The 22,358-nt window shown below is 52.0% G+C and overlaps 1 protein-coding gene across 3 annotated transcripts; it reads left to right on the top strand.

Moving 5' to 3' along the window:
• Nucleotides 1-691: 691 nt before the first annotated feature.
• On the top strand, nucleotides 692-21,894 carry ZNF775 (zinc finger protein 775). Of its 3 annotated transcripts, none has more exons than XM_032245065.1 (3): nucleotides 692-2,495; nucleotides 11,600-11,679; nucleotides 19,826-21,894. In XM_032245065.1, exons 2-3 carry the CDS (start codon nucleotides 11,649-11,651, stop codon nucleotides 21,406-21,408), a joined length of 1,614 nt encoding a protein of 537 aa, XP_032100956.1. In that variant the 5' UTR covers nucleotides 692-2,495; nucleotides 11,600-11,648; the 3' UTR covers nucleotides 21,409-21,894. The 3 variants fall into 3 exon arrangements, with proteins under 3 accessions (XP_032100956.1, XP_032100954.1, XP_032100955.1); XM_032245063.1 differs by lacking the exon at nucleotides 692-2,495 and adding an exon at nucleotides 3,390-3,481; XM_032245064.1 differs by lacking the exon at nucleotides 692-2,495 and adding an exon at nucleotides 6,405-6,522.
• Nucleotides 21,895-22,358: the final 464 nt, after the last annotated feature.

Raw genomic sequence — 22,358 nt, 5'->3', positions numbered from 1 at the left:
TGGCTTCCTACAGGACCCCCAGTCTCTGTGAGCAGTCACTATGTACACGCCCCTGAATTGGTGGTTTCATATAAATTTGAGTGCCTATTTTTACCAGGCATGAATAAGCTCTTTTCTTGCTGCTTAGTAATTTCTGCATATATCTGCAGTATTTAGCACAGAGCACATAGAATAAGCACAATTTGTTTACATGCATGGCACCTGATGAAATTTACCTAAATTATCTCATGTGTCCTTGTGCGGGAGGCACGGTCATGTAACTGGCGATCACCAGAGATAGATTCAAATCCAAACTCCTGAAACCTGTGCTCTTGGCGACTGCTGTGTGCTTAGTAGATGAATGCTGTGTGCTGCTGTTCTTGGTTAAGAAACTATTAGGGCCGGGCGCGGTGGCTCAAGCCTGTAATCCCAGCACTTTGGGAGGCCGAGGCGGGTGGATCACGAGGTCAAGAGATCGAGACCATCCTGGTCAACACGGTGAAACCCCGTCTCTACTAAAAATACAAAAAATTAGCTGGGCATGGTGGCGCGTGCCTGTAATCCCAGCTATTCAGGAGGCTGAGGCAGGAGAATTGCCTGAACCCAGGAGGCGGAGGTTGCGGTGAGCCGAGATCGCGCCATTGCACTCCAGCCTGGGTAACAAGAGGGAAACTCTGTCTCAAAAAAAAAAAAAAAAAAAAAAAAAAAAGAAACTATTAAATGCTGACTGTGTGGGTGGGGCTTAAAGTGTGTAGGATGGAAATAACAGCTTCCAAGCTTCCTTTTGGTTTATGGGGTTATGGGGCCACTTAAAAACCTATGTTATTGATGGCAAATTATCTGTCAAAGCATGGAAGCAGAGGGCGTGGTCTTAAAGCCCCAGTCACATTTTTTCTCTTAGAGGGAACACAGGTTTTCCAGGGAAGGGGAGATGGCCAGGAAAGAGTAGCCGGATGTCTGGGAATGATGGTCAGGGAGCAGGGGCAGGTCCTTGGGTGGGCACCTAGGTTAGTATCAGAGGCACTGGAGGCAAGGATGAGGGTGAGAGCGGATCTGACCAGGGGTCCTTACCTTTTGGAAAATCCTCTTTAAAGGAAATAGTCTAGGGTATGGGGAGAGTGAGGTGTGGGTGTCCTCAGTGTTTCAACTGCCCACTGCTTGTTGAGGGGATGGGAAAGCGGTCCGAAGGACAGAAAGGTCACACGAGTAGCCTTGAGAGGGCTGGTAAAGCAGGAACAGAGTGAACTTGTTCGGGTTCCTTCCCGAGTCTCTTGGTGGGTGGCCCAGTGGTTCTTGGGCCTTTGCTCTGCCTGGTTCATCGCCACAGCAGTCCCTGGGGGGGACTGCCTGGGTTGGAGGGGTCTGCTGGAAGGAGCTGCCCTTCTCTTCTGAAGAATCCAGTTTTTGTTTTCTGTAATTACAAAAGTATTAAATTATCTTTAAAAGTAAACAATTCAGATCTATTTAATGTGAAAGTCCCCCTTCATTCCCCATCCCACCCCCCAAATCCTTTCTGCTTACACTGTGAAGAGTTTGAGTAGTATTCTAACATTTTTTCCTGTGTATTTGAAAACATGCATATGCAGCCTCCCTGCCCCACCTCCCTTTTTGCTTAATGGATAGGATCCCAGAGGTTCTCCATTTTTTCTACCTCGGAAATACCCTTGGTCATGGGATGCCAGTCTGGAGGAAGTCTCCCCTGTAAGGAGGAAACAGGCCCAGAGAGTGGAAGTGATGCCCACTGGTGGGGGTCCTGATTTCTGAAAAACAACTCAAGGACATTTGTCAAGAGGTTACCTTCAGTTTCTGTGAGGAAGCTAACATTGGTGACTCTTATTTGGGGACTATTGTTTAAGCTATTATTACTTTCTTGCTTAGCAGGTCATACATTCACTTCCCTAATTGCTGGTTGCAGGGCTTGCTAGGTGCCTGGAATTTCCCTTGAAGGGACTCAAATGTTTCTTTATTTTCGTGCATTGAATGGGTGACTAAAACAAATAAAGAAGAGAATGAGACTCTAAAGTGTTGATAGCTAGTGATGTGTAGTCTCTTTATAGGGTGTGTATGATTTTGTATTTTACAAATCCTTCTATAGATAATATAACCAAATTAACGGTAACAACTCAGTAAGGTATGCAGGCAACTAGAAAATTATTAACCCTATTTTATAGATGAGTAAGTCAAAGTCCAGAAACAGAAAAGTATCTTTTATAAAGAGTACACATGAAGTCAGTGACAAAATAGAATCTCAGTCCCCGGTTCCTGCTGTGCTACTCAGGCTAAATCGCAGGTGGGCCTGTGGCAAATGTTTAATCAGCTGTTGATGGGAGAAAATAAGGTCCACCTGCCAAACGGCAACGGTTTGTAGAAAGTCCCAGAGGCCCATCTTCTGTCTGTATCTTCCTCATGTCCCAAACGCAGCTTCCAGCAGCTCTGGAGAGGATCCTGCCAGTGGGAGTTGACCCAGCTGCGCCCCCTTGGAGGGAGAAGCGTGAGGCATTTCCTTAACAATCGGGGTGGGTAGTTGAGAAGATACTCCTTCCTGAAGGTCTCTTCTTGGCAGTCTGGACCGGGTTAGCAGCTGGACGGGGATGATTCCGCTCCTGGAAGCCCTACCTAGTAACCCGACCTAGTAACATAACCTCACAGTGGTTCCTCAGCTAGAAAACAAAGCGATTGGGCCGGGCACGGGCCTGTAATCCCAACACTTTGGGAGGCCCGAGGCGGAAGGGTCACTTAAGCTCAAGAGTTTGAGACCAGCCTGACAACACAGCGAGACCCCCGTCTCTACAAATAATTTAAAAAGTTAGCTGGGCAGGAGGATTGCTTGAGCTAGGGGTTCGAGGCTGCACTAAGCCACTGCGGACAGAGCGAGACTCCCCTCCCCGAAACAGAAAACGAAGAGGTCGAGTGTAGCGATTTCTAAGGTCCCTCGCAGTGAACCCTAAAAGTTATCGCATCCCACGGTGGGGCTGTCGCGGCTTGAGGGCAGCCACAGACTCAGCCGGGGTTTCCGTCGGGGCCCTGATGGGTCCGCAGCAGGGAGAAACAGCCCCCGGCGCGCTGTGGCGCTCGGCGAGCTTGCGCTTAGTGCAGGCGTAACAACGGGCGCGCGGGCCTGGCAGGGGTGCCGGGACCCCATCGGCCATCCGGGGCCCTGACTCGCCAGGTCTCCTCCCACCGGCCCTGCGGCCGGCTGCGAGCGCGTACCCCCGGCCCGGGCCTTGCTCGCCCTCGGGGGCGAGGTCAGCCCTCCTCCCTCGGCTATTGGCTCCAGAGAACAAAGGGGCCGCCCCGCGGGCTGCTCCGATAGGGCCGGGCGGGTCATCTGAGCGGCGCAGCCAATGGGGTGACTGGGCGGCCCCAGGGATGGCCAGGCCTGCCAGCCAATCAGACGCTCGTGCCCGCCCCGCCTGCCCCGGGAATGGCCAGGGCCTAGAGCCCGGTGCCCAAGTCGCCCTCGGGGTGGCAGTTCCCGTTAACCTTAGCCACAAAGTCAAAGGTATTTATTTCCCCGTCGCCTCCCTCGGAGTCCCTCTGCATTTTGGGCGGGGAAGGGCGGTGCGAGGGAAGGACCAGCGCCCGGCCCCGCTCCTCCCGTGCTGCCTCCGCCCAGCCCGGGCTGGGGCAGAGGGATGGGACTGGGGTCCTGGGCTGCCCTGAGCCCCGCGCGCCCCCTTCGAGCCCGCGCTACCCCCGAGCCCCGGGTCTCAAGCGTTCCCCCTGCCCCCACACAGTGGAGGGGAAGGGGGCGCGGCCGGGGGTGGGGAGGGCCCCAGGCCAAGGCAGCGAGGTCAGGAGGGAGGCTTGTGAGGACGGAGGGAGGACGCGGTGACAAACAGAGGGTCGCCCGCGCGCGGCCCCTCCTGGGCTGTCCCGTTGTTCCGAGTTCCCTGTCCCTGTCAGCCTCCCTGATAGATCAGCTTCTGGGGGCAGGAACCCCAGTGCTCGCTGCAGAGTGACAGACACATAGTAGGTGCTCAATAAATGTGTGATTAAACGAGCGGGGATAAGGGTTGGGGATGGAGGTGAGTGAGAGGGAAGCACCGCAGAAGTTCGAAGTGCGTGCGTGTAGGGTGTGGTGGAGAACTCTCCAGGAAGATGTGTGTGGGGCCTGTACTGGGTGCAGGGGAGAGAGAAGGAGCCTGTGTTAAGATGCATGTAGTCTTGTTGTTGCAGACTGACAAAATATTGCTGATGATGATGATTCCATGTCGATGGTCCTGGGTGCACAGGTGAAACAGAGAAGAGGCTCCTGACCGAGCCTGGTGTGTCCAAAAAGGCTTCCTGGTCAAAGCGATCCCTGATCTGGGCTGGGAAGGGGAGAGTTGAGCAAGGGTCTTCCAAGATTGGTCACAGGGTGCCAGAACATGGCACCTTCAGGAGCTGTGAGAGGATGGGGCGTGTCAGGGTGCAGTGGGGAGCGATCAGCAGAGCTGACTTCTCAGTTCCCCCTTATCTGAGGTCTGTGTGCCAGCACGTCCATTTGGTGGGGATCTGGGTTTCTGAAAAACAACTCAGGGACGTATGCTGAGATGTTATCTTTAGTTTCTATAGGCAACCACACGTCTCCTATGGTCTAACTTCCTTGCTGTTTTCGCTATGATTGCCTTATCAGGTTGCTCTTTTACTTCTCAGGACCAGCTAGGTGCCTGGAATTTCCCTGGAGAGAACTCAAGATTTTCCTTTATTTTCATGATTCGGAGGGTGTGGCAGGTCCCTGAAGGGGTCCCTGCTCCACCTCATTTTCCTTTCCCAAGGTCCTTTGAAGGCAGCAAGGGATGGAAAAGTGTTTATTAATTAAAATGTGACACCTGATTAAAGATTGTTAGTAGCTGGGTTTGTCCTCGGCCATCAGCTCAGATCTGGGCCCTGACAGGCTCCTGAGTGTTAGACTTCGGGCCGAGGCCAGCTCTCGCCTCTGAAGGTGGGTAAGCAGAGGCTTCAAGGAGGGGGCCATGGGTATGCGGCATGGGAGGTGCGGGTGGACAGTTCCAGCACGGGTGTGCACCTCTGGCCGGTGAAGGAAGTCTTGGAAGGAGGTACCTCAGGATCATGGCTGGGGTGGAATTGGGGACCTTTGGGAGGTTAGGCAAGTGACCTGGCTGGATTCGGATCACGTCTGGGAATGTTGGTGGGGGCAAACTGAAGCCTTGCAACTGGACTGGCTCTTCATCCCCCGAGGTACAGTTCTCATAACCCTGAGTGGGGAGCAGGTGATGGCAATAGCAGTGACCTAAATAGAGTTTGTCTTGCGTTTTGGGATTGTCTCTCAGAGTCCTCTTACATGGTTCTTGTCCCCACCCCTCGATATAACAATTCTATACCACGCGCAAGTGTTATTTCCATTTGCAGGTGGGGTAACTGAGGCCCAGAGAAGGAAAGTGGTTTGCCTGGGATCAAGTGGCTAACCAGAAGCAAACCCAATCCAGTCCCTGTCTGGGGCCTCTCAACAGCTTTTTCCACTGTGGCCTGCTCTTTGGGTGGGACAGTGTCCTGCCCTTACCCCTGCCTCCCCTCCTCTGCCCCCTCCCCAGATTGAGGACTGGGGTGTTTGGGAGACTGAGGTCTGAAGATGGTGGCTAGGAAGAGGGGAAGGGTCAGGGCTGGGAGACAGGTCACAGTAGGGGTGGTCTTGTGCTGAGGGGGATCTGGGAAGTTGGAGAGGAATAGGGTGGGTCATGGGGTCGGAACGGGGCGTTGTGAGAGGGTGCAGGGTGCCTGATGCTGGGTGTAGGGATGGAGGCCTCCAGGTCCGGGAGAGGATGCCCACCTGGTCTGGGCTGGGAGCTCTGGGAGGGGCAGGCAGAACTGCACTGGTAAGTGGAGGCCTCTGCAGACAGTGCCACAACCAAAGCCATGGCAAACCCTACTTCTCCTGCGAGGTGGAGTGTGGAGGCTCCCATGTGGCACTGGGGGCCTCTGAGATTCCCAAGTGGCTGGAAGGAGTGATGGTTTAGGAAGAGTGAGCAGCAGCAGGGCCACTGGCAGAGGCTTATACAGACAATGCCTGGCACATCGGGCTTAGGCTTGCCACCGGTGGTGCTTCCAAACCCGGGGAGCAGGTAGCCGTTCACCTGCGCCATCAGGAACCTGAGCCCAAAGTGCTAGAGAGCCTAGCCAGGGAGTAGCAGTGGGTGAGTGACAGGTGGGCTGGGACTTGGGGCTCCTGATTAAGACACAGGGTCCTGAGGGGAGGGACCAGGAAGGGTGGCCTTGAGAAGGACATCCTTGCCAGCCTCGGGCAGTAGGCTTCTAGGGGGAGACTAGAGCAAGGAGCCAGCCAGGTGTCGGCCCAGGGTCACCCAAAGCTGGCTGAAGAGGAGAGGCCCGCTGCATCCCCTTGGGCCAGAGCGCACAGGCCAGGCCCTGGAGGATCTCAGGCTGCACCAGGCTTGCTGGACACAGGCTCATTTTCTTTCTAGGGCTTTCTGTCTTGCTCTACCTTCTCTCCAGCCAGCTGCAGCTCCTGCTGACCTATGCCACCCCAGTGCAGGTCATCCAACAGTGACTCATGGCCCCCAGCTTCCTGGCTCGATGAGGGTATGCTGCTTCTGTTTCTACCTCTCTGAGTTCTTTCCCTTGGAGCAAGTGGTCCCGATGGGATGGCCATGGGTGTGCAAGGATACTTGTGTCATGGGTGGCTTTGTGTTTCTGTGTTCCTAAGTGTGCTGTGCAGTGATTTGTGCTGACCTGGTTCACAGTGGCACATTTGTGTGCCTGTGGATCTGTAGGTGTGTCTGTGAGTTTAAAAAACTATCTCACATTATTTGTATTTGCATAGACAGTTTTGCAGGTGTTCTCATGTAATTTTGTGTCTTTGAACTTTTGTTTACTTAGCTGTATTTCGATATGATTGTGTCTGGGTGTGTTTGTGTGTGGTTTTAGTGTTTACATCACTTTCTCATGTCCCTATGATCATATATTTAATTTAAAAACATCTACTGCTATTAACTGAAATCAGAGGCAGAGAATACCACTGGCTGGTCCTGAGGGATTTGTTGATAGTGACAGAAGACTGGAGCCTGAGGAGCCACCTCTTGAGTCCTCCATTGTTTCATTCACTCAGTCATTCAATGCACATTACACACCTTCTGCCTGTGAGGGGTGGGCAGGCATGGGAGCAAGTCCCTGCTCCCTGGGGCTAACCCGAATGAGGGGTCTCACAGGGAGACAGAACTAGTTGAGGACATAGCAGTCAGGTGTGGGCCAGGGGAGAGGGCAGGATGGCTCTGGGGACCAGGTGGAGTTAGGAAGGATGAGGCTGTAGAGAAGGGCAGCATGGGCAGGGGGGCATTGGCTGGGCATGGGCCGGGCCTGGGGAGCCCAGTTTCTGCGGAGTTCTCCTACAGAAGAGCAGCTGAGCAGTGCCCAGCAAGTGAGGACCTGCTGGGACCTCAGGGCTGAGAGGTCCTGATGCTGGGCCTTTGGCTGGGGTTTGGGGAGCTGCCCCCACCCCTGAAAGCCTTAGTGCCTGGTGGCAGATCCTGCTTCCGCTCCACTGGCAGCAGGTGATATCGGCAGCAGGTGATATCTGCAGCAGGTGATGTCTGCGGCATGGTCTGCTGCTGACTGCCTGACCTGGGGTGCTGGGTCTTTGATAGCTGTGCTGGGCTGGTGGGAGGTTCCAGGGCGGAGATGGGGAGGACCTCTCCTGACATGGAGAGCAGGACAGGTCCCTGAGGTGCCTCTTTCTGGCTTGTGGCCTTCCTCCTGCCCCAGCTGCTGTCTGGCCTCCCCACCCCCAAGTTTCTGCCACAAGCAAAGCTCCTTTGTTGCCTTCCCCTGCCCTGGCCTCTCCACCTGCTGCTAGCTCAATCCCCTCTTTGTGCGGTTGGTCCGCAGTTGTCATGGCAGCTGGGCACAGGCTGAGGCCTGCCCACGGGGGGCTCTTACTGAACTGCAGCCTGACCCCGTGCGGGGAGGGCCGGGCCAGAGCCAGGCGTGGAAAGGGGACCTCTGTGTGTCCTGTTCCCCTCAGAGCCTGAGGGACTGCGGAGAGGAAAGGTGGTCCAGTAGGGGTCAGGGGCCTTCTTGTACGATGAACGAAGTGGCCTTCCAAGACTCAATGTGGGCACTGGTGGCAGATGGCACATCTGCCCCTTGACGCCTGTCTTCTGGCCAGGGTGCTTTGCTGGGCAGCCCGCTCACTTGGGTGTCTCCAGGTGGCTGAGGACATGTTGGGATGTTGGGTTAGGAGGGGACTGCCATGAGCAGAGCAGAGTGAGAGGCAGAATAGGAGAGAAGCTTAGGGTGGGCCAGGCTGGAATGTGTCACGTGGAGGGCTTTCCTGGATTTTGTCTGTAGGAAACCTGCTGTGCCGTTTCCCAGACATAGCCCACCTGAGCACACCAGTATCGGCAAGTCCCCAAAGACTTGGCTTCCCCTTACTGCTGTCCTCTGTGTCTCCCCCTTGAATTTCTCACTCCTTCCTCTTGGGCCTTCAGGGGTCCTCTTCCTTCCATCTCTGCCTCTGTTCTTACATAAACCACAGGCTGCTTCCCCTCGAGCCCTGGTGTGGCCCGAGACAAGACAGTGGAAGCCCTGCTACTGCGGGGTGGCTGTTAGGTCCTAATACTTCTTGGGAGGCAGGGTGGGTGCAGTAGGACTGTCTTTGATTTGGCTTGGGGGTCTCACATTTTGTAAACCCAGGCCCATCCCTCTGTCCTCCTGGATTTCTGGCCCGGGCTCTGCCCCCCTCAGTCTGAGTTCCCTTCATCAAGGTGGCTTCTCTGTCCGCCAGCCCCTGTGTGCTTTTTTAGGTAGACATTAAGTCCAGTTGGTGAGAGGTTTCCCAAGGTGTGGCATGTAGAAGCTCACAGAGTGGCGCAGAGGGAGGAGGGTGGCGTGGAGGGAGAACCCCCCAGCACCTATCAGAGCCCCACCAGGGCCCCCCTGCACCTCCTTCTCCACTGCTCACATTTTCTCTGCACCACAACCAGGTTAGAGTGTCTGTAAGAAACCATAGTAGGCGTGCTTACAGACCCCTGTTGGGGAAATAGAATTGAAAACAAAATCTCTTGCCAACGCAGAGAAGCTCTTTGCAAAGGTAGAAGAGAAAAAAAGCTTTTAAAAAAACTGAATGTGTGTGAAACCGGAATGCGATGTGTATCACGGGCAATCACCTGAGAGATCAAAGACCAGCATCTCTGCCTGCTAGAGCCAGGCAGGTGTGGCTCACTCAGACATGCTCTCAGGATGAACAGCAACCAGCCTCCAGCAAGAGGACTGGAAAGCAACATTTGTCACACGCAGGTCGTCCTAAATTCACCTGGTAATTGGCGTGACCGTCTGTGTTAGCTAATTGCCTTTACCCACAGGAAAAATAAACTTCTCGTATTTTTATGACAGGAGATAGGTTTGTGATTTGGAGCCAGGTGCCTGCTGGTTAGGCCCCTACCCTCCTGTGGAGACTGGGAAGTAGGGACGGCATCTTCCTTAATGTTTAAATTTCAAAGAAATGGCCCCCAGGACCGTGGGAAAGCCAATTCTGAGTTGTGACCCTGGCAGAGGCTTATTTTGCTGCTTTTTTTTTTTTTTTTTTTTTGAGACAGAGTCTCACTCTGTCCCAGTCTTGGCTGTCTACAACCTCCACCTCCCAGGTTCCAGTGATTATTCTGCCTCAGCCTCCCGAGTAGCTGCAATTACAGGTGTGTGCCACCACGCCTGGCTAATTTTTATATTTTTAGTAGAGACAAGGTTTCCTCATGTTGGCCAGGCTGAACTCCTGACATCAGGTGATCTACCCACTTAGCCTCCCGAAGTGCTGGGATTACCCACCTTGCCTGGCCTTATTTAGCTTTTGAAAACATTTATTTCTACTTGAGGAGCATTTACTGTAAAAATAAAAAAATAAAAGAAGATTTACATACATCTCAAAAAGACAGAGATAGAGCTTATTAATTAGAAGTTTCTAAACAAAATGCTCTGGAAAAGGAGGGTGTTTCTTCTCTTCCCCTCTTTGCACCAGGAAAATGATTTTTTGTGTTTTCTAGATTCATATTCACTCCTTCCCTACCTCTCTTGTGAGGGTCCAGATTCCCAGTCTGTGTGTGTGCTCCCAGTGTCTGTGCTCTGAAGGAGATGTGGGAGAGGGAGCCTGGGTCTCTGCGAGGCTCTCAGTGCCTGGGGTGGGTGTTTCTGCGAGGGTGGCCGAGCCATGGTACCTGGGAGGACGGGCTGACTAAAACCTGGAAGAGCCCCTCCCTTGAGGCAGCAGGAAGCGTGAGCTGTGCACCTCCGTGGGCAGCCACGTTTTTGCTCTGCTAGGGGGTACAGGCGCGTGGGACCACACCCTTGTCCTTAGGAGATGGGCACCCCCAGTGAGGACGAGCTGAATCTTCAGGCTGCAAGCTCCTGGCCAGTCGGGGCAGCATACTCCTGCCACCCATGTTTGTTACTGGCCTTCTGAGTGCCCGGCTCTGCTCTGGGCCCTGGGGATCCGGCGGCAAGCGTGAAGAGCTCCTGGCCTTGCCGTGGTGGGGAACAGACAAGATCATGTCGGGTGGCAAAAATTTTCGAGAGGAAATGGGAGGTGGTTAGGCTAGTGAGCCAGGGGCCGGGCACGGTGGCTCACGCCTGTAATCCCAGCACTTTGGGAGGCCGAGGTGGGTGGATCACAAGGTCAGGGGTTTGAGATCAGCCTGGCCAATACGGTGAAACCCGTCTCTACTAAAAATACAAAAATTAGCTAGGTGTGGTGGCACACGCCTGTAGTCCCAGCTACGTGGGAAGCTGAGGCAGGAGAATCACTTGAACCCAGGAGGTGGAGGTTGCAGTAAGCCAAGATTGTGCCACTGCACTCCAGCCTGGCGACAGAGCAAGATCCCATCTCAAAGAAGAAGAAGAAGTGGTGCCAGGGATGCCCCCTCTGAGAAGGGGACATTTAAGCCAGGAGCTGACAGAAGCAAGGGGGTTAGCCAGTGAGCCAGACGGGGATCTGGGACAAGGGGACAGCCAGGGCAAAGGCCTGGGGCATCCACGTAGCAGTGTGATCAGTCCTGCTCATATTCCAGGCATGTCAGGAAAAGCTCAGAAGACTTGGGCATAAAAACAAAAAAAGATGAATCCTAGTTCAGTGAACTGGGCATGGGCTCTTGTATGGAGACGCTGGCCCCCAAGCTCTCTGGAAGGGTTTGTGCTAGAACATGGATGGGGGATTTGAAAGGGGGGGCGGTGACGGAGGAAACATGTAGGGCCGTTCTGCCCTCCAGGTGCATTCCTGACCGTGGCATCACAGACATGTCTCTAACCTTACCTGAGGCTCCCGCTTCTCAGGTGTGGTGTCCATCACTTGCTGCCCTGTGGATGTTGAGGGTGTAGGGTGTGAGGCTCTGGTGTGGGAGTTAGACCTGGGTTTTTGTCCAGCTCTGCCATTCATCACCTCCATGACATGGGGCACATCAGGGGCCCTCTGTGGCTTCAGTTTCCTCTTTGGTAAAATGGGAATTATGGCTCTCAGCAGGTATGCATACAAAGACCCCTGCCCATTTCCAATGTGGCCATGGATAGCAAAGTTCTTTGGACAAGAGAGTGTTCTCTGGGATGGGAGGAGGGCTGGGGACCCTGAGTTTTGTCCTTGTCCCACAGGCACATTCTCTTCTGCTTTTCTTTCTGACAGATGGCAGGGAAGGGACGCAGCCGGCGCTGATGCTCGGAGGCCTCCAGGGATGGAGAGTGGCCTGGCTGGCGACGGCACAGGTAAGGGAGAAGGGAGGAGGCAGGGCAGCAGGGGTTCCCTCCGCCCAGGCGGTGTGCCTTTACCTTTTCTGAAGCCGGGTGCGAGCCAGTGCCTTCAGCAGTAGCTAGTACATCCCACTGATGCAGAATTTCAGGGTGGGGACCAGGGCTTGAACAGGCATGTCAAAGAATGGAACAGTGACAGAGGCTATGGGAGCTCAAAAACGGCAAAGCCTGGTCCCTTAACTTGTTTGGCAAGGGGACACATGCGCACCCATGCCTTGAGGAAACGGAGGGTTATTTATCTACTGGAATAGGGAGTTTGTGGGGTCATATTAATTAATTAATTCCATTTTTCACATGGAAAACTAGCACTCTAGGTAGAACAGTTGGTTGGAACAAACCCCGTGGCTCATCCATCAGGACACTGTCTTCAGTTCAGTCCACCAACGCTTTCTGGGGTCACTCAAAGTTCAGGGTCCTTATTGGCTAAGCTGCTTAGAGCTGGTTGTGATGAAATACTGGCTGCCTGTGGACAGTTTCCCGGCATGATCATGTGCTCTTGGCTGGAGCCCCTGCCCAGCATCCCTGAGCCTGGGGTGGAGCAGCCCCTGGCGTCCGGGAGCAGCACTTGCAGCCCTTCCTAGTGCGCCTGGCGCATGTGGCATGTGGCCCATGGCCCGGCTGCAGAAGGTCTCTAGGCCCCTCGGTGGAGTTGAGTCCAGAGCACGCCCAGCACCCTTGGGAGTCTGACCTTCAGCACAGTGTGATTCGGGTTTCTTTACCTCCCTCTCCCCTCCCAGGGGAGTTGCCCCATAGACCCCATGACCCCTGCCTCATTGCCGCTGGGGAAGAGCCGCCTCCCCTCTCAGGAAAATCATATCAGCAGACCCAAGACTGAGACAAAAACCAGGCAGCGGGGTGAAAGAGAAGCGTGGCCAGTGCAAAGCATGGCGTGTGGTGTGTGGACACATACCATCAGGGAGCCTAGTCGTGTAGCTGCACCCCCGTCCAAGGAGCCAGGGGGGTGGCAGAAGCACTCTAGCTGCATGTGTGTTTTGGAAATTCCAGTGGAACCTAGAGCGCACGTGCGCAGCATGTTACAGACGCCCTTTCCCCAGATAGACTCATACCTAGGATCCCGAGTTACTGTGAGGTAGCTCTGGTTGATGTCAGCTGTGGGGTCGGCTGGGGCCCTCTCTCCTCCCTGTGGCAGCTTCTGGGGAACCCTGTGGTTTTAGGGAAGAGTGTGAAAAACTCTTCAGCCGAGACTCCTGGAGACATGGAGGCACATGGGACTGGCCTCTGGCTAGACTAAGGGAACCACTCATCTGGAGGTCCCCATTTTTCAGACAATTGACAGCTTACCTCTTTTAAGCAACTTTTAATTTGTGTTTTTTTTATTGTGGCAAAATATACATAACAGAACATTTACCATTGTAACCATTTTTAAGTGTATGATTCAGTGGCCTCAGTACATTCACAGTGTTGTATAGCCATCACCGCCATCTATTTCCAGAACATTTTCATCACCTGGGAAACTGCACTCATTAAGCAATAATCTGTATTTTGCACCTTTTAATTTTATCTGAACGATTAAAACCTAAAACATGATCCTTTTCATGATGACTGGGGAGTGGAGCCATTATTTCAGGACTCTCCATGGGTGGCCAGTGGCCTGCGCTTCTCCTATGGAGCCAGGGTCTCCTCTGCTCAGGCTGCGTGCCTTTGTCTTTTCTGAAGCAGGCATGAGGCAGTGCCTTCAGCCAGTAACTGGTATGTCCCATTGATGCAGAATTTCAGGGGGGGGGGGATCGGGGCTGGGACAGCCATGTCAAAGAATGGAACATGACAGAGGCTACGGGAGCTCAAAAAACGGAAGTGTGCCTGGGGCTGCTGGAGCTTCAGCACACTCCCCTCAACTCCAGGGCCTCTAGGGACACCAGTGCTGGGCTCAGCACCCTGCCCAACCCAGTCATTTATGTCCGCCAGGTGCCCTTCGGCAGGTGGGTGTGACAGCACTGTCCAGGCATCCTGGGGCTTTCTGGCCTATAGTCATCTTTCTGGCTGGGAGGGCTGAGGGGGGACCAGCCATCAGCCACCTGATGGACACGGCACAACCATCGGTCTTGGATTGGTGTGACTCATCCTGCATCATGCATGTCTATATACCTAAGTCTCTATAGACATAAAATTTTTAATAAATTTAATCAGATGATTCACACAGTTTTTCAGTTTATTTTTGTTTCCTCTTAAAATGTGTTGAGAATCTTTTCATATTGGCATACATAGTTCTTTTCCATTCTTTTTATTTGATGCATAATATTCCATATTACGAAGGGAGTGATCCTTTTCTTAAAACTATTTTTAGGATAATTAAATTATTTTCCATTGTGTGCTAATTACAAAGAGCACTTCAGTGAACATTCTTGGACCATTCCTCTTTACACTCATATGTCAATATTTCTTAGGTGAACATGTGGAATGGAATTGCTGGCTGGAAAGGGCCAGAAGGCTCTCTACACTTCTAACTTTAATAAACACTGTCAGATTGTTCTTCAAAAATTCTGCCTCAGTTTATGCTCTCAGAATACCCATGTGTATACCTGTTCTCCTGTGTAGTATCCACACATATTGTAGAGATATTATTGATTTTTAATATTTTTGCTTGTATGGGGGGTTGAAAGATGCTACACTTCTAGTTTGCATTTTGTTGATGACTAGTGGGGTTGAACCTCTTTTTATCATATGTATAGGAGTCTGTTTTATAGTCTGGATACTAAGCGTTTGCCTATTCTATATCTGCACATATTTTTTCCTAGACCTGCACTGTCTAGCATGTGGCCTAGCCACATAGGACTCTTCTACTTTAAGTTTAGGTTTAAATTAAAGTACAGCCAGGCAAGGTGGCTCATGCCTGTTATCCCAGCACTTTGGGAGGCTGAGGTGGGAGGATCACCTGAGGTCAGGAGTTCGAGACCAGCCTGGCCAACATGGTGAAACCTCATCTCTACTAAAAATACAAAATTAGCTGGGCGTGGAGGCAGGTGCCTATAATTCCAGCTACTCGTGAGGCCGAGGCAGGAGAATTACTTGAACCCCGGAGACAGAGGCTGCAGTGAGCTGAGATGGTGCCACTGTATTCCAGCCTGGGTGACTGAGAGAGACTCTGTCTCAAAAATAAATTAAAAAAAATTAATTTCTTAAATACAATTAAAAATGTCATTTCTTAATTGTACTAGTCATATTTCAAGTGTTCAGTAACCGTAGGTGGCTCAAGAGCTCAGATTAAACCGTTGTCCACTATTGCAGAAAGTTCTATGGGAAAATGCTGCTCTAAATTCACTCTAAATCTCCCCTCCCCTCCCCTCCCCTCCCTTCCCCTCCCCTGCCCTCCCCTCCCCTCCTCTTCTCTCCTCTCCCCTCCCCTTCTTTTCTTGTTTTTGCTTTTGTTGCCCAGGCTGGATATTAGTGGTGTGATGTTGGCTCACTACAACCTCTGCCACCCTAGTTCAAGTGATTTTCCTACCTCAGCCTCCTGAATAGCTGGGATTGCAGGCATGCGCCACCATGCCTGGCTAATTCTTTTGTATTTTTAGTAGAGACAGGGTTTCACCATGTTGGCCAGGCTGGTCTTGAACTCCTGACCTCAGGTGATCCTCCCGCTTTGGCCTCTCAAAGTGTTGGGATTACTGGCGTGAGCCACTGCACCTGGCCTAAATTCCCATTTCTGTTGGACTTATGTTTTTAGTATCTTTTGTCATACAGATGTTTTAAATTTAGTTTTTATCTTTTGTTTCTTATTTAAGAGGGCTTTTAATTACCTCTAGATTCTAAGCAAATTCTCTTAATTCTTCTAATACTTCCATTTTCTTTTTTAAAACTGGTGCTTAAGTCCATGTGGAACAGATTTTTATAAACAGTCTGCACTAGGAATCTAACTTAAATATTTTCCCCAAAGAGAGAGTTGGTTCTAAGTTGATGAATAGCCTTTTTCCATTGGCTTGAAATGTCTCTTGCATCATGTTTCAAATGATTCTGTTCCATTGGCCTATCTGTCCATTATGTGTACTCTACATTATTGTAATAATTGTATTTAGCTTTTTTACTTTTATTTATGTATTTATCTATTTTGTGAAAGGGAATCTGACTTGTAGCCTTATGTCACCAGGCCCACCATGGAACAGCCATGCCAATAACAATAACAACTGTGTCAGTCAAGAGTTGGGTTTTATTTTCTTTTTTTCCCCAAATGGATCTCTCTCTCTCTCTCTCTCCCTCTCCCTCTCTCTCTCTCTCTCTCTCTCTCTCTCTCTCTCTCCACAGCCACACTCTCTAACCTAGCCTAGAATGTAGTGGGCTTAAGCAATCCTCCCACCTCAGCCTCAGCCTCCAGAGTAGCTGGGACTGCAGGTGTGCACCACCACACCCAGCTAATTAAAAAAATTTTTTTATACAGACAGGGTGTTGATCTTCTTGCTTAGGCTGGTCTTCAACTCCTGGGCAAACGGTCCTCCTACCTTAGGCTCCCAAAGTGCTGGGATTACTTTATATTTTACAGCAGTTTTAGGTTTACAGAAAAATTGTGAAGAAAGCAGAGTTCCCCTATACCTCAGCTCCAGTTTCTTTTATTATTAACATTTTGCATTCATGTGGTACATTTGTTATAATTGATGAACCAATATAGATACATTTTTATTACCTAAAGTCTATAATTGACATTAGGGTTCTCTCTTGGTCTTGTACCTTATCTGGGTTTTGACAAAGTCATAATGTCCGGTATCACTATTACAGTATCATACAGAATATTTCACTGCCCCCCAAATCCCTGTGCTTCACCTATTTATCTCCCCCTACCCCCCAACTCCTGGCAACCACCTTCAGTTATCTCTGTAGTTTTGCCCTTTTCAGAATGTCATATAGTTGGATACATACGGTGTGTAGCCTTTTACGTTGGTTATCTTTCACCCAGAAGTTTGCATGTGAGGTACTTCCATGGCTTTTTGTGACTTCATAGCTTATTTCTTTTTATGACTGACTAATATTCCATCATGCAGAGTTGGTTATCCATTCACCCACTGAAGGACATCTTGTTTGCTGCCAAGTTCTGGCAGTTGGGAATAAAGCTATAAGAATCCATGTGTGGTTTTTTTGTGATAAAGGTTTTCAACTCTTTTGGGTAAATACCTAGTCGAGTGACTGCTGGATTGGATGGCAAGCCTGTATTTAGCTTTGTAAGAAACTGCTGAACCGCCTTCCAGAGGTGGTGGCACCACTTCGCATTTCCACCAGCAAGGCAAGAGCCCCATTGCTGCTCAGCCTCACTGTGTGCACATGCCAGCCGTCTGGATTCTAGCCACTCACTCTTTTTTTTTTTTTTTTTTTTTTTGAGACAGAGTTTTGCTCTTGTTGCCTAGTCTAGAGTGCAATGCTGTGATCTTGGCTTGCTGCAACCTACCCCTCCTGGGTTTAAGCGATTCTTCTGCCTCAGCCTTCCAGTAGCTGGGATTACAGGTGCCTGCCACCATGCCTAGCTAATTTTTTGTATTTTTAGTAGAGACGGGGTTTCACCCTGTTGGCCCTGCTGGTTTCGTACTCCTGACCTCAGTTGATCCACCCGCCTTGGCCTCCCAAAGTGCTGAGATTACAGGCGTGAGCCACCACTCCCAGCCGATTCTAGCCATTCATATGTGTACAGTGGTAGCATTTTTGCTTTTAATGTCATATAAGCCAAATTCTTCTTTGTTCATTTTTAGGATTTTTCTGGGCAATTTGTATACATGATACATTTTAAAATTTACTTAAATCGGATGACACAATTTCAACGTTATTTCAGAGTGAAGAACATCTTTGGCTCCTCATCTAAGAATGTGGTGCATTGGTCCTTTTATTTAGTTTTATCTCTTTAGTAAGGTTTAATAGTTTTCTTTATATAAGTTTTGCATGTTTATTAGGTATATTCCTAGTTACTTGTATTGCTGTCTTTTAAAATATCATTTTTGTATGTTTTTGTACTAGGCAATGTTGCTGAGCTCTTCTTTATATTTATCAGTGGATTACCTTGCACATTCCAGGTGGTTAATAATCATAAGCAAACGGCAGCTTCCTCTCCTTTCCAATGTTCATGCGTGTCTCTTTGTTTTCCCCTATGTCTTGGCTAGTTCGTCAAGGACAGCTGACTGATTTTAGGGATGGTGAGCATCGCATTTTGTTGCTAACTGTAATGGGCTTCTAATCTTTTGCTTTGGTTATAATGTTTGCTGTAATTTCTAGAGTACATTCTTTGTGCACTTCGTTTCTCTTTTCTTAGTTTGCTAGGAGATTTCTTCTCTCTCCCCCTCCCTCCCTTCCTTCTTCCTCCTTCCCTACCTTCTCCTTCCTTTGATCCCTCCATCCAGAAATAATATTGAATTTTATCATATGACTTTTTTACATCTATTGTGAGTTTTTTCACTATTAATGAGGTAATGTTATAAATTGTATTGGGCCATCTTTGCTTTCCTGGGGAAAATCTCAGCAAGGTTAGGGTGTGTTATTGTTTTAATACTACTGAACTTGCTTTGTGTTTGTGTCTGTGTTCAAAAAACAATAAACCTTTTGCCCACCTCCATTCTTGTTTTGATGCTGGAGTTATGCCAACCTTGTAGACTTCTCTTTCCCTTTGCTCCTATTCAGGGCAATTGTTTATATAAGGCAGAAATAGTCCTTCCCTTGAGGTTTTAGCGGCACCTGTTTGTACAGTTATATGGCCTGTCACTCATTTTTGAGGTAGACCGAGATGTTCTTCTCATTTCTTTTAGTTGTTTATGTAGTCAGATTTTCTACCTATTCTTGGGACAGTTTTAATTTACATTTTCATGTAAAATTTTCTATTTTATATAGGTTTTCAAATTTATGTATATAAAGTCCATATACAGTATTTGGGGATTTTCAGAATCCTTTTTGCAGCTACATGTCCCTTATCTATAATCTGTTTGTATCTTTATTAGTACCCTTCTTCTTCCTTTGGGTTTATTTTGTTGTCTTTGTAATGTTGACATCTGTTTAAAGATTTTTCTCTTTTCTTTGTTCACAGCTGTTTTATTCTACCTACTTTTTATTGCATGTAAACGTTTTTGGAAAGGTGCATAGATCACAGGCTCTATAAATTCTTATAAAGCAAACATTCCCCTGTAACCAGCACCCACATCAATGGAAAACATGACCAGAACCTCGGACCCCATGCTGCCTTCCACCCACAGTGCCCTCTGTAATAGGGCCATTATCCTGACATCTAACTCATGGGTTCGTTTTGCCAGCTTCTCCTCTTCACATAAATGGAATCACACAGTATGCATTCTTTAGTGTCTGTGGCAGATGGTTTCTATTATGGCTTCTATTCTGTGAGCTGGGAAAACAAAGTGCCTCTGTAGACTTGTGTATGGCACAAGGTGTGGGCTGGGAGCAGTAGGTGTGGGATGCTCATGAGTAAAGTGGGTTAGGTGAGGCAACACCTCTTTTGGGTGCTGTAGCCTTTCCGGCCTACTTTCTTGTCCTTGGTTTTGTTGAAGGAAGCCAAGTTGCCAAACAGCCAAGATCCCAGCAGGTGAAGCGTTCTGCCACGATGGCTTCTGCCTTGGAGCAGGGGACCCGCCAGTATGGACTGTGCTGCAGTGACCCAGGGTTTGGTCTCTCTGACCACTGAGGGAGTGGGCATGCCTTTACTTAGAAAGCACGTCGATCCTCTTAGAAAAAGAATGGTATATTTTGCAGCTTGGCCACTTTCTCCCTGTCCACTGGGCCAGCAAATTTCACTGGATTGGTTTCTTTAACCTTCCCTGCATCTCCTGGGCCTCAGGGTGGAGAAGGCAGAGCAGCCTGTGCCTTGGGGATCCTGTGGCCTCGGCAGCCAAGTGATTCACTTATGGTTTCTTTCTTGTATTTTTCTCCTTCACTTCTTCCCATATCTTAACCTGCCCTTGTCCTTTCTGCCTGCTCTACCCTTTTTTCTTCTCTTGACCCTGTTTTCTTCTGTTCGTTTAAAAATCTTTTCCTTCTGCCTTTTGTCGTGCCCGCTTTTCATCCCTTCTCTGCCCTCCTGCACCCCTTCCCTCTTTCTCTTGCTCCTTCTCTCCATCCGACAAGCGCGCGGAGCAGTGGTGACCTCTCTCCCGCTTGCCTCTGGCAGGAGCCGGGCTGGTGATGAAGGTCAAGCAGGAGAAGCCGGAGCGGCTGCTGCAGACGCTGGTGCCGCAGGCCATGCTTGCGGAGAAGGACAAGGAGAACATCTTCCAGCAGCACCCGGGCCTCCCTCCACGCCAGACCTTGGGGTGGTCTCGAGCCCTAGGGGCACAGGAGGAGTCTGGGAGTCCCAGGTGGGCCCCTCCCGCTGAGCAGGATGCGGGGCTGGCAGGCCGGGCTCCCGGGGCAGCCTCTGGCCCCCTGAGCCCGGCGCTTTCCGCCAGTGAGGGTCATTTCGTGTGCCTAGACTGCGGGAAGAGGTTCAGCTGGTGGTCGTCCCTGAAGATCCACCAGCGCACCCACACCGGGGAGAAGCCGTACCTCTGTGGCAAGTGCGGCAAGAGCTTCAGCCAGAAGCCAAACCTGGCGCGCCACCAGCGGCACCACACGGGCGAGCGGCCCTTCTGCTGCCCCGAGTGCGCGCGGCGCTTCAGCCAGAAGCAGCACCTGCTCAAGCACCAGAAGACCCACTCTCGGCCGGCCACCCACTCCTGCCCCGAGTGCGAGCGCTGCTTCCGCCACCAGGTGGGCCTCCGCATCCACCAGCGCGCGCACGCCCGGGACCGCCAGGGTGCCAGCGCCGGCCTGCACGAGCTGCTCCGGGATGCGGCGTCGCGCCGGGCCTGTCGCCTGCGGCCTGGGCCGCCGCGGGGGCGCCCCGAGTGGGCCTGGCTAGGACTCTGCCAGGGCTGGTGGGGCCAGCCCGGGGCCCGGACCGCCGTCTCCCGCCCCTCGGGGCCGGGCGAGCCGCGCCAGTTCATCTGCAACGAGTGTGGCAAGAGCTTCACCTGGTGGTCGTCGCTGAACATCCACCAGCGCATCCACACGGGGGAGCGGCCTTATGCGTGCCCAGAGTGCGGCCGCTGCTTCAGCCAGAAGCCCAACCTGACGCGGCACCTGCGCAACCACACGGGCGAGCGCCCGCACCCCTGCCCGCACTGCGGCCGCGGCTTCCGCCAGAAGCAGCACCTGCTCAAGCACCTGCGCACGCACCTGCCGGGCGCCCAGGCAGCGCCCTGCCCCAGCTGCGGTAAGAGCTGCCGCAGCCGCGCCGCGCTGCGCGCCCACCAGCGCGCCCATGCCGCTGCCCAGCCCGCCGTCCCAGCCGGCGAATCGGGCGACCAGCCTCAAGCCGAGGTCATCCCGGGCTTGGCCGCGCGGCCACGGAGCCCCCAACGGCCCCCGGGGGCCCGGGACGCACTGTGGGGCCGGGGACGTGCAGGCCTGGCCGGGCCTGGCGAGCCGCGCCAGTTCATCTGCAACGAGTGCGGCAAGAGCTTCTCGTGGTGGTCGGCGCTCACCATCCACCAGCGCATCCACACAGGCGAGCGGCCCTACCCGTGCCCCGAGTGCGGCCGCCGCTTCAGCCAGAAGCCCAACCTGACGCGGCACCGGCGTAACCACACGGGCGAGCGGCCCTATCTGTGTCCCGCCTGCGGCCGCGGCTTCAGCCAGAAGCAGCACCTGGTCAAGCACCAGCGCGTGCACCGCGCGGCCCCTGCGCCCAGCGCCAAGGAAGAGGCACGCTAGTGGGCGGGAGCCCCGCGGACCCGTGGTTGTGGTGATGGCGGGGGATGCCACAGCGGGACTAGAGAATTCCTCAAAGCTCTCAAAACCTGAGAACAGTTCCAGAAGCATCCCAAAGGGTGCCGGGAAAGGTCCCAGCGTGGGTTGAAGGAGGAGGGAAGATCCGAGTTTCCCACCGCAGGCCTGGATGTGACCACCCTCTTCAGAGGTTGGACCTCAGGCTTCAAGCACCGAGTGAGGGGTCTGTTGGGGACACTGGGAGAGGATCCTGGTGTGAAGTGGCCTGGGTCTGGACTGGTCAGCTGTGGCACCACCCCACCCAGGCTGCAGGATGGCCGGGGGTTGCCCCTGTGGGAGAATCGCCACAGACTAGGTGATACCAAGGATGGAAGCCAGAGGTCGTGGCAAGGGAAAGCCAAGCATATTCCCAGCACCAGGGCCAGTGCTGGCACGTCGTAGGCATCCAATAAATATTTTTGGAAGGAGTGAGTGGTTTGGTGTCTTTCTCACTGGTATGTTTGTAATGGTCAGACGGGCACGAGCAGGGTGGGCTCCACTGAGGCTTGGCTGCCTGAGGAGGTAGCTGTGCAGGAGAGAGCCAAGCACACTGCACCTACTCCTGTCTGGGGCATGTCTGAAGTGGGCTGGCTGACTTGACTGTCTTGGATCCTTATCAGTCTGGCGTTGTAGAAGAGAACATGGACGGAATATTCCGTATGGTCTCACTGTCCTTTCCGAACCACCTTCGCTGAAGCCTGGGTCTGTGTGTGCTCAGAGATCCATTTGCCCCAGGCTAGGAGCACACACTCCCCATGCCCAGTTCTTGCTGGGGGTGTTTTCTCTCTTTCCCTCTCCTTCAAGTCAATTTAGTGTCTCTTCCCACATATGCTCCTCAGCCTCCTGCCCCCAAGAGGGCACCTGCCATGCCCTTCCAAAGTGGGGTTGGCTGCGTC

This window comes from Sapajus apella, unplaced genomic scaffold (genome assembly GCF_009761245.1).
Source record: "Sapajus apella isolate SASKATOON/1434 unplaced genomic scaffold, GSC_monkey_1.0 scaffold56, whole genome shotgun sequence".
Taxonomy (NCBI): domain Eukaryota; kingdom Metazoa; phylum Chordata; class Mammalia; order Primates; family Cebidae; genus Sapajus; species Sapajus apella.
Note: the sequence above shows the minus strand (reverse complement) of the source record. Positions and strands in the feature narration are given on the sequence as shown.

What these genes read in the sequence shown, in the direction of transcription:
- ZNF775 (XM_032245065.1), top strand. Translation starts at nt 11,649, where the DNA reads ATGGAGAGTGGCCTGGCTGGCGACGGCACAG. An exon ending in CCTGGCTGGCGACGGCACAG is followed by an intron (nt 11,680 to 19,825) that starts GTAAGGGAGAAG and finishes TGCCTCTGGCAG; the next exon opens with GAGCCGGGCTGGTGATGAAG.